General features: G+C 42.2%; 1 protein-coding gene across 1 annotated transcript; it reads left to right on the top strand.

Annotated features, from left to right (window-relative positions):
* The first annotated feature begins 6,183 nt into the window (after positions 1-6,183).
* LOC150043915 (uncharacterized) lies at positions 6,184-10,713 on the top strand. Its single transcript, XM_090322605.1, has one exon. It carries the CDS (start codon positions 6,282-6,284, stop codon positions 8,133-8,135), a length of 1,854 nt encoding a protein of 617 aa, XP_090178731.1. The 5' UTR covers positions 6,184-6,281; the 3' UTR covers positions 8,136-10,713.
* Positions 10,714-11,289: the final 576 nt, after the last annotated feature.

The raw sequence follows: 11,289 nt of genomic DNA, 5'->3' as shown, positions 1-11,289 counted from the left end.
CAGCTGCTTCCTAACAGAAAAGTTGTAGTTCTACGCCCCTTCTGATTGTGTGTGCGCGCGTGCATGTGTGCTCACCCACATTCTGGGAGCTGTCCCTTAGCTTTTTTTGCTCAAGGTTGACACTTATTAGGTACACAGTGTTTTAGATTTATTTCCTAATGGCAAATTATAAAAGTTTTTATCCACAGTAGTATTCTCTGCTCTCAGTATATATTTGGTTTTCTTTTCATTACTATTAGCATGAGTTTTCTTTTGTATCTCTTTTTTTCTTTTTGTTTTGCTTCTTTTTGAGACAATGTCTGACCTTCTGAGGTATTTACATAATATTATTAACAACTTGGAATATAATGGTTGGTCATTCTGTTTTGTAGGGTTAGTACAGGGGTTGATTTGAACTAGAATTTGCTAGGCTTGTGCTTTACCACTTGAGCTAGGCCCAAGTCTTTGTTTGCTCTGTTATTAGGAAGGGCATTGCATTTGTGCTCTTGACAGCCTCAAACGGAAATCCTCCTACCTACAGACTCACACAGGGCTGGGATCACACCCATCTACCACCGTGCCAAATATTTATTTGTTGAGATGGGAATCCTTCTTACTTTTTGCCTGGGTTGGCCTTGAGCCTCAATCATGAAGTAGCTTGTATTATAGGTGTGAGCCTGTAATCCTTTATTGTTTTGACATAATACATTAATAATAAGTTATATTTTCTTTTTCTATATTCACAGCATTGACTTTAACTAGGCTAAGATCTACACCTTTATCTAACCTCTTCCCTATATATTTTGAAGTTGGGCTCAAGAGACAGGAAGAAAAGAGCAACAAAGATAATTCTCACCTAATTATTTGGAACCTTGATAAACAAAACTGGTTTTGTGGTTCTGTTTTCTTCTCCCCAGCTTTGCCTTTTCCAAGCTTTGTGCATCTCTAAAATAGAAGCCCAGAAGAAGCATGGTTATTTCTTGCATCTCTAAAAGCTATGTCTCAGGTGAATCAGTGTTTCTTTGTGCCAATCTTAACTACTATATTGCAATACATATTTATATTGCTATTATTTCTGACGCTTCCTTCTTATCTGACCCCACTGGGAAATATGTTCCCTATATTGTCCCATTCTTACCAATAATAGTTGTGTTTTCTGTTTTTCTTCTGATCTATTCAACACTGAAAAAAATAAAGGTGAGATTATTCTGATTTGATGAGATGAAGTACTTTATTTTTTAAATTTATTGTCAGTCCTGGGGTTTGAACTCGGGGCCTGAGCACTGTCCTTGGGTTTTCCTCATCTTAACTCTCTGCCAATTGAGCCACAGCACCACTTCTGGCTTTTCTATGTATGTGGTACTGAGGAATCAAACCTGGGTCTTCGTGCATGCTAGGCAAGCACTGTACCACTAGACCAAACTCCTGGCCCCACAGATCTTATTCTTAATTGGCTTTTTCTGCTCAAGACTGCCATTCTACTACTTAAGCCACACCTCTACTAGCTTTTTTTTTTTGCTGGTTAATTGGAGATAAAGAGTCTCACAGTGTTTTCTGTTAACTGCCCTTGAACTCTGCTCCTTAGATCTCAGTTGTCTTCATGAACAAGTACTTAGAACTGTGTCTAACATAAACTGTTGTGAGAAAGTCAAAGCTTAAGTGGTAGAGTGCTAGCCTTGAACAAAAGAAGCTCAGAGACAGTGCCCATATCATCCTTGGGGCATCCTCTGTTGGAAAAGGAGAATCAAGTCTTAAATAATGGCTTTTTAATCCAATACTCTAGTATGATATATGTAGAACAGTATTCTATCATTGTGAAGTGTCTCCTACCTTTTTTTTTTGGCCAATGATGGGGCTTGAACTCTGGGCCTGGGCGTTGTGCCCAAGCTCTTATGTTCAAGGTTACTGCCCTACCCCTTGAGTCACGGTCCCACTTCCCATTTTCTAGGTATTTGGAGATAAGAGTCTCAGAGTCTTGGTGAATGTAACTATAACCCCGCTATCCATTACTCTGATAATAATAAAAAAAGAAACAAAAGTGCCAGGGGTTTGGCCTAGTGGTAGAGTGCTTGACCAGCATGCACAAAGACCCTGGTTCGATTCCTCTGTACCACACACATAGAAAAAAGGTGGGGGGGAGTCTCAGAGACTTTAGTGCCCAGGCTGGCTTTGAACCATGATTCTCAGATCTCAGTCTCCTGAGTAGCTAGGATTATAGGCATGAACCACCGTGCCTGGTTTGCAGGTTTGTCCTTGGACACTTTTGCTCAAGGCTAGTGCTCTGTCACTCTGTCACTTAAGCCACTGCACCACGTCTGGCTTTTTCTGAGTATGTGGTACCATGGAATTGAACCTAGGGTTTTATGCATGCTAGGCAAGCTTTCTACCTCTAGGCTATGCTCCCAGGCCCTCCTACCTGTTGTTTGTTATGCCTTTATTTTCCTCTTTTTTTGATTGGTCATGTGGCTTGAACTCTGGGCTTGGGCGCTGTCCCTGAGCTCTTCAGCTCAAGGCTAGCACTCTGCCACTTGAGCCACAGCACTACATTTGTCACTTCCAGCTTTCTGGTGTTTAATTGGAGATAAACCTCACAGACTTTAGTTCTGGGGGCTGGCTTTGAACTATCATCCTTAGATCTTAAACTCTTGAGTAGCTAGGATGCTAGGATTACAGGCAACAGCCACAGAGCCTGGCTGATGACTTTTGTTTTTTTTTTTTAATGAGAGCTGTTTTGGATGTTGCTATCCTAGTTTCTTTCTAGGTGGTGATTGAGAAGCTAATTTAAAAGATGGTGCAGGTTAAAAAATTGTTTTTAATATTATGTGATCATTCTTGTTGGTTGTAGGGCTTGAACTCAGGGCCTGAATGCTGTCCCTGAACTCTTTCCCTCAAGGCTAGTGCTCTCCCACTTTGAACCACACCTCCACTTCTGGTTTTCTTGTGGTTAATTGGAGATAGGAGTCTCACAGCCTAGGCTGGCTTCACTCTGAGTCTCAGCCTACTGAATGAGCCACCTGTACCTGGTATTTATGTGTGTGTGGAGGAGTGGGCGGTATGTGAGTACGCATGCGCATATATGCATGTGTCAATACTAGGGCTCGAACCCAGCTTCACACCCTTCCCTGTGTGCCTGGGCTCACTTCAGACTGGGATCCTTCCCTGTCAGAAACTAGTCTGTTTGACCTCTTGCTACTTCCTCTGTAGATTGCTCCCTTTCATCTCCCCTTCCATTGAAAACCTACATCCTTTATTTCTACTAGTTATAGTCAATTTATTGTTTCAGAAGTCCATGATCCTCCAGGATATAGCCATAGAGTTCTCTCAGGAAGAGTGGGAATGCCTGGACTCCACCCAAAGGGATTTGTACAGAGATGTGATGTTGGAGAACTATGGCAACTTAGCATCACTAGGTAAGCGTATCTTTCCCTTGTTCTCAGGATCTAATTTTTCAATGGCTTAGGTGCCAGTGGCTCACACCAGTAATCTATAGCTACTCAGAAGGCTGAGATCTCAGAACTGGAGTTCTAAGATTTTTTTATTTTTATTTTTTGTGGGTCTTAGGGCTTGAACTCAGCCTGGGCACTGTCCCTGAGCTCTTCAGCTCAAGGCTACTGTCCTACCTCAGTGCCAGGGTGTTGTCCCTGAGCTCTTCAGCCCAAGGCTACCACCCTTCCTTTGAGCCAAGCCCCACCTCCCTGTTTTCTAGAGGTTAATTGGAGATAAGAGTCTCAGGTCCTTTTGTACCTGGGCTGGCTTTGAACCTTGATCCTCAGATCTCAGCCTCCTGAGTAGCTAGGATTAAAGGCGTGAGCCACCACACCAGCTGGAGTTCAGAGCTTTATCTCCATCAAAGTACCAAAAAAAGCTGAAAGTAGAACGGTGGCTTAAGTGGTAGATTGCTAGCCTTGAGCAATAGAAGCTCAAAGACAGTGCCCAGGCCCTGAGATCAAACCCAGGACCAGTATACAACACACACACAGAGTAAAATAATTAAAACCTTTCTAATGACCTTTATTCTCCTAATTGAGTTTTCATTGTTTTCTGATTGTAAGAAATGAGTAGAGGCAAGGAGGTTCCTAGAGGCAAGAAATCAATGCTCACCTTTGCACATCTGATAGAGAGGCATGCAGAAGTCTGAAATGGCTAGCAGAGTGAAAGTAAAGGTCCCTTGTTCCAACTAGGCTCTGGAGAAGGGCTGGGGGGTCAGTTATCCCCTATAGGGGTATCTTCCAGACCCAAACTACTCTTCCCAGGTTTTGGCACCAGTATGTAAGAAATGAGAAGCAAATGAACCATATGGGCTCAAAGCTTTATTGGAGGATAGACCTGCTGGGCTAGTTCAAGGAGGAATGGAAGCAGCAACAGTAGACAGATGTGATACACACAGCCTCACTTCCCATTTTCTAATAATTGGAAACAAGAGTCTCATGATCTTTAGTGCCCAGACTGGCTTTGAACTGCAATCCTCAGATCTTAGCCTTCTAAGTAGCTGCGATTACAAGTGTGAGCTACCACACCAGCTTAACTCTGAGAGTTTAGACTGAACAGTCACATTCCCTTTTTACATGTTAATATAGAGGCATTCTAAGCTTTTTTTTTTTTTTTTTTTTTTCCAGTCCTGGGCTTGAGCTCAGGGCCTGAGCACTGTCCTTGGACTTTCTCAAGGCTAGAGTTCTACCACTGGAGCCTCAGCACCACTTCTGGCTTTGTCTCTATGTATGTGGTACTGAGGAATTGAACCCGGGTCTTCATGCATACTAGGCAAGCACTCTACCACTAGGCCAAACTCCCGGTTCCTAAGCTAATTTTTTCTTTTCTTTCTTTTTTTTTTTGCCAGTCCTGGGCTTGAGCTCAGGGCCTGAGCACTGTCCTTGGACTTTCTCAAGGCTAGAGCTCTACCACTTGAGCCTCAGCACCACTTCCGGCTTTTTTTTCTATGTATGTGGTACTGAGGAATCGAACCCGGGTCTTCATGCATGCTAGGCAAGCACTTTAACCACTAGGCCAAACTCCCGGCCCCTAAGCTAATTTTTTCTTAAGACATTATAAAGGTTGCAACATTTCACTATCAAATTCAATTTTGTGGTTTTGACTATGTTTTTCTACTTCTCCTGAAGTAGAAAAAAATAGAATATTATAGACTAGGAAAATAGTTTAGGAGCTGGGTACCAGGGGTACATATCTGTAATCTTTTTTTTTTTTTTTTTTGCCAGTCCTGAGCTTGAGCTCAGGGCCTGAGCACTGTCCTTGAACTTTCTCAAGGCTAGAGCTCTACCACTTGAGCCTTAGCACCCTTTCTGGCTTTTTTTCTGTATATGTGGTACCTAGAAATTGAACCCGGGCCTTTGTGCATGCTAGGCAAGCACTGTACCACTAGGCCAAACTCCCGGCCTCGATCTGTAATCTTAAATACTTGGAAGACTTGAGCTCTGAGGATCATGGGTCAAAACTAGCCCAGAGACTCTTATCTCCAATTAACCACTATAAAGTCAGAAGTGGAGCTGTGGCTTATGTGATATAATTCTAGCTTTGAACAAGAAAGCTCAGGGACAGTACTCAGGCCTCTACAGAATTCAAGCCCTAGGACCAGGCTCCACCTAGTCCCCAAATAGAGTGTGAATTTTTTTTTTTTTATGAAACAAAGCAGTAGTTTTGATGCAGAAGATTCCATATTTAAACGATGCTGATACATTGGGCTGGGAGCATAGCCTAGTGTTAGAGTGCTCACCTAGCATGCATGAAGTCCTGGGTTCGATTCCTCAGTACCTCATACACAGAAAAAGCCAGAAGTGGACTGTGATTTGGCCTAGTAGTAGAGTGCTTGCCTAGCATGTACAACGATCTGGGTTTGATTTCTTGGTACCATATACATAGAAAAAGCTGGAAATGATGTGTTGTGGCTCAATTGGTAGAGTGCTAGCCTTGAGAAAGCCCAAGAACAGTGCTCATGCCCTGAGTTCAAGCCCCAGGACTGGCAAAAAAAAAAAAAAAAAAAAGGCCAGAAGCGATGCTGTGGCTCAAGTGGTAGAACGCTAAGCTTGAGCAAAAAATGTCCAAGGACAGTGCCCAGTCAAGCCCCAGGAATGGCAAAAAAAAAAAAAATGCTGATAGAATAACTAAAACTACTGATATAAACTTAGTTTTAGGTATGTTATTTTCCTAGTTATTTGCCTTTTCTGCTGTAGCAGTTCTTTTTCACTTGCATGATTTCTTGTTGTCTTTCAGACCTGCCTTCAAGGTGTGTAATTAAGGATTTACCTTCAAAGAAGCACATTGCTGAAACAAAAGTATGTCAGTGGGAAATGAGTGGCAGGCTTGAAACCTATGATATTGAGGGGACCCATTCTAGAGATCATTTGAAAGTTAAAGGCAAGGTGGAGAAGCCTCAAGAAATCCACAGGGAATATTCCAGACAAGGGATGATCACATATGATAAAATGTCCATTTGTAACCAGCATGCCTACTTATCTCAGCATCCACGATGTCCTTCTACAGAGAAGCCTTATAAATGTGTGGAATGTGGAAAAGCCTTCAGACGAGCCTCCCACCTAACACAGCATCAGAGTATCCACACTGGTGAGAAACCTTATGAGTGTAAACAGTGTGGGAAAGCCTTTAGTCGTGATTCTCAGCTCAGTCTTCATCAGAGGCTTCACACTGGTGAGAAACCCTATGCATGCAAGGAGTGTGGGAAGGCCTTTACTCAAAGCTCACAACTTATTTTACATCACAGAATTCATACTGGTGAAAAACCATATAAATGTGAAGAATGTGGGAAAGCTTTTATTCGTAGCTCACAGCTCACACGACATCAGAAAGTCCATACTGGTGAGAAGCCTTATGAATGCAAAGAATGCGGTAAAGCCTTTACTCAGAACTCACAGCTTACTCTACACCAGAGACTCCATACTGGTGAGAAGCTCTATGAATGTAAGGAATGCGCAAAGGTGTTCACACAGCTCTCACAACTTATTCTGCATAGAAGAATTCACACTGGTGAGAAACCCTATGAATGCAAGGAGTGTGGGAAGGCTTTTATTTGTGGTTCTCAACTTTCCCAACATCAGAAAATTCATAATGGGGAAAAACCATATGAATGTAAGGAATGTGGGAAAGCTTTTATCCGAGGTTCGCTCCTCATGCAACACCAACGGATTCATACTGGTGAGAAACCATATAAGTGTGAAGAGTGTGGGAAGGCCTTTATCCGTGGCTCACAACTCACTCAGCACCAGCGAATTCATACCAATGAAAAGCCCTATGAATGTAAGGAATGTGGAAAGACTTTTAGCCATGGCTCACAGCTCACCCAACATCAAAGAATTCACACTGGTGAGAAACCTTATCAGTGTAAGGAATGTGGGAAAGCCTTTAACCGTGGCTCACTTCTTACTCGTCATCAGAGGACTCACACAGGTGAGAAACCCTATGAATGTAAAGAGTGTGGGAAAAACTTTAGTCGTGGCTCCGAACTTACCCAACATGAGCGGATTCACACCGGTGAGAAACCATATGAATGTAAGGAATGCGGGAAATCTTTTATTCGTGGCTCACAACTTACTCAACATCAACGAATCCATACTGGTGAAAAGCCTTATGAATGTAAAGAATGCAGAATGGCTTTCACTCAGAGTTCCCATCTTTCTCAACATCAGAGACTTCATACTGGTGAAAAACCCTATGTGTGTAATGAGTGTGGCAAGGCCTTTGCTCGTGGCTTACTGCTTATACAGCATCAGAGAATTCATACTGGTGAGAAACCCTATCAGTGTAAGGAATGTGGGAAGGCATTTATTCGGGGTTCACAGCTTACTCAGCATCATCGAATTCATACTGGAGAAAAGCCCTATGAATGCAAAGAATGTGGGAAGGCCTTTAGTCATGGCTCTCAACTTACCCTGCATCAGCGAATCCACACTGGGGAGAAGCCCTATGAATGCAAAGAATGTAGCAAGGCCTTTACTCAGAGCTCCCATCTTTCTCGACATCAGCGAGTTCATACTGGTGAGAAACCATATCAATGTAAGGAATGTGGTAAGGCCTTTACCCGGGGTTCCCAACTAACTCAACATAAGAGAATTCATATCAGTGAGAAATCGTTTGACTGTAAGGAATGTGGAATAGACTTCAGTCATGATTCACAAATTTTTATATGAATTATTTGTTCCTTTGTGATAAACATGGAGTGCTGTCTCTGGTCATTCCTTATTAGTAAAGAATTTCAAATGTGAATGTGATATATATTTGTTTCATAAAGCTCAGCAGCAGAGAATTGAGATGGGAGGATGGAACTGTTCATTTAATCAATGTAAGGAAACCTTTCAGTAAGAAAAAAAAAAATCTCTGGAACCGGGAGTTTGTTCTAGTGGTACAGTGCTTGCTTAGTATGCATGAAGACCTGGTTTGATTCCTCAGTAGTACATACATAGAAAAAAATGCCAGAAGTAGTGCTGTGGCTTAAGTGGTAGAAGTCTAACCTTGAGAAAACCCAAGGACAAAGCTCAGGCCCTGAGCCCAAGCCCAGGACGGGCAAAAACAAACAAAACACACACACAAAGAAAAAAATCTCTCTTTAATAGAGCGCTACCAAATAATTAGCAGAGGCAGAAAGGAAAGAACTGTCAATATAATAAGTACAGAAAGACCTTTAGCCATAGCCAATGTCTTTTTCTATATTACTTTTTCTCTGCCAGTTGAATTGCTTTGTACATCGTTAGTAACCTTTCTTTGGTTTAGTCGTTTATAAGGTGAACCCATGAATATTTTTTCTGTAAGATTTTTGATGTTTGTTCTTATGTGTAAAAGCTCTTAGAACAGTGCCTTGAACATAGCATATTACAAATATTAAGGTTCATTATTGTTACTCTAAGAGATGTGTATGAGGGGAGGGCACGTAAGAGTGTAATTATCAAGGAATTTTTGAATTTTATTTGTTCCAGACTGTTTGGTGGAGAGCCTGTGTAGTGTGATGGATGCAAGAAAGTAAGCTCTCACATGGAACAGAAATCCAATGTGTTGTGGAGCACGACTAAATTGTCACAAAATCCAAATACTTGTATTTTATACCACCTCTGACCTCGATCAGGAATATTCTTCAGAAAAGAAAAACTAGATAGAACCAAATAAATTTACTAGAGAATTTTTTTAAATGTTAAGTTTAAACTACAAATAAACACTGACATTAATAGACCGTTATGCAATGACAATAATGAAAGAAATAATGCTCTATCAATGTCCACGTTTCCTGCTTTAATAATAGACATTTTTCTGCTTTAATCTCTTATTTTTGTCAGTCTTGGGTTTGAACTCAGGGCCTGAACACTGTCCTTGGGCTTTCCTCAAGGCTAGCGCTCTACCACTTGAACCACTGCACCACTTCTAGATTTTCTATGTATATGGTACCGAGGAATGGAACCTCGGTATTTGTGCATTCTAGACAAGCACTCTACCACTAGGCCAAACTCCCCGCCCACTTATGCTTTAATCTTAAGATGAAAAACAGCAGCCTTCCTTATATGCTGACTGGATGAAAGCTGTATTTGTATGAGGACATTTTAAGAATCCTCATTTTTCTTTTTTTTCTTGCCTACAATATAGACATCTAAGGTGCATCCTAGATAGTCTCTAAGGGTATTACTTGGGGGTTCAAGGTGTGGCTCAGTGGCTAGAGTGTTAGCCAATGAGCAAAAGCATCAGGTACCACATTGGATCCCTGGTCGAGAGAAAGCAGGGATTGGGGGAGAAAGGAACGTAAAAAGGAGTATTCTGGATGGTGGATGGTAGAGCAGAAATACAGATTTGATTCTGTAGTTCTGATGATTTTGCTGAACAGTTAGGGCAACTGCCAGCCTTTTGCATTTCTTTTCATAAACCTCATACTTGTTGATGCTAGTGTAGTTCTCTTATTAATAGTAGAACTTAAAAAAACAAAAGTGGCGTTCTATGGGTTTAAAAAAAATATGTGGAAACCAGGTGTGGTGGCTCACACCTGTAATCCTAGCTACTCAGAGGCTGAGGTCTAAGGATTGCGGTTCAAAGCCAGCCCATGCACAAAAGGAAAGCTGGAAATGGTGCTGTGGCTCAAGCTGTAGAGCTCTATCCTTGAGAAAGCCTAAGGACAGTGCTTAGGTGGAGTTCAAGCCTCAGGCCTGGCAAAAAGGAAAAAAAAATGTAGTAAAGAGAGGCCTCTTTACCACTTGAATACCTCAAAGTATTCAAGTTAATAATGGAGGACAGTAAAAGCCTGGAGATCTTGCTGAGAGGAACCATTACAATGGTGTACAAGCCGGCCATGGAAGCTAGTGTTTTAGTTTCTCATAGCATCCCCACGTTATTCTTCTCTTCTTGATCACCAGGCTGTGGTGGGGCTATTCTTTATCTCTAAACTTATTTCCATGAGATTTCTGTTATTTCAGAAAGTTGCTGTTTTTGTTCTTGTTTTTGCTTGTATGTATGTATGTGTCTTGGGGCTTGCACTTGGCCTGGGTGCTGTGCCTGAACTCTTCAGCCCTAAGGCTATACCCCTGGGCCTGGGCGTTGTCCCTGAGCTCTTCAGCTCAAGGCTACGGCCATACCATGCCCTACAGCCAAGTCCTACTTCCCATTTTCTAGAGGTTAATTGGAGATGAGCATCAGGTTCTTTAGTGCCTGGGCTGGCTTTGAACCTTGATCCTCAGATCTCAGCCTCCAGAGTAACTAGGATTACAGGCATGAACCACCACGCTCAGCTTTTTTTTTCTTCAATAGAAAGCTGTCCCTATAGCCTAAGTATCTCCAATAAACTTTAAAAAAAAAAAAAGCCAAAGTAGAGCTGTGGCTCACTCAAGTAGTAGAGTGCTAGCCTTAAGCAAAAAAAGCTTAGGAAGATTGCCCAGACAGAGTTCAAGCCCCAGGAGACACACACACACACACACACACACACACACACACACACACACACACACACACACACACACACACACACACACACACACACACACACACACACACACACACACACACACACACACACACACACACACACACACACACACACACACACACGCGCCCCATCACCATATAAGGAAAGATACAAGGAGTGTCTGGGAATAAATAAAAGGCAAAGCCTTAATTCATCATCGAAGCCCCATTCATTCACATATGTAACAGCATTCTGGACTATTGGGCCCTGTTCAGATAAGTCCCCAGCATTATAGAGCAGCTGGCAGGAAGCGTGGGTGGCACTTAAGCTGCTACCACTGATGATGCTCTGCCCCTTTCATATGGCTGTTCTTCACTCCTCAGATCCAGGGACATTCAGCTAGGATGGTC

This window comes from Megascapheus bottae, chromosome 31 (assembly GCF_031878675.1).
Source record: "Megascapheus bottae isolate mThoBot1 chromosome 31, mThoBot2.hap1, whole genome shotgun sequence".
Lineage (NCBI taxonomy): Eukaryota > Metazoa > Chordata > Mammalia > Rodentia > Geomyidae > Megascapheus > Megascapheus bottae.
The sequence above is the reverse complement of the archived record's forward strand: the minus strand, read 5'-3'. Positions and strand labels throughout refer to the sequence as shown.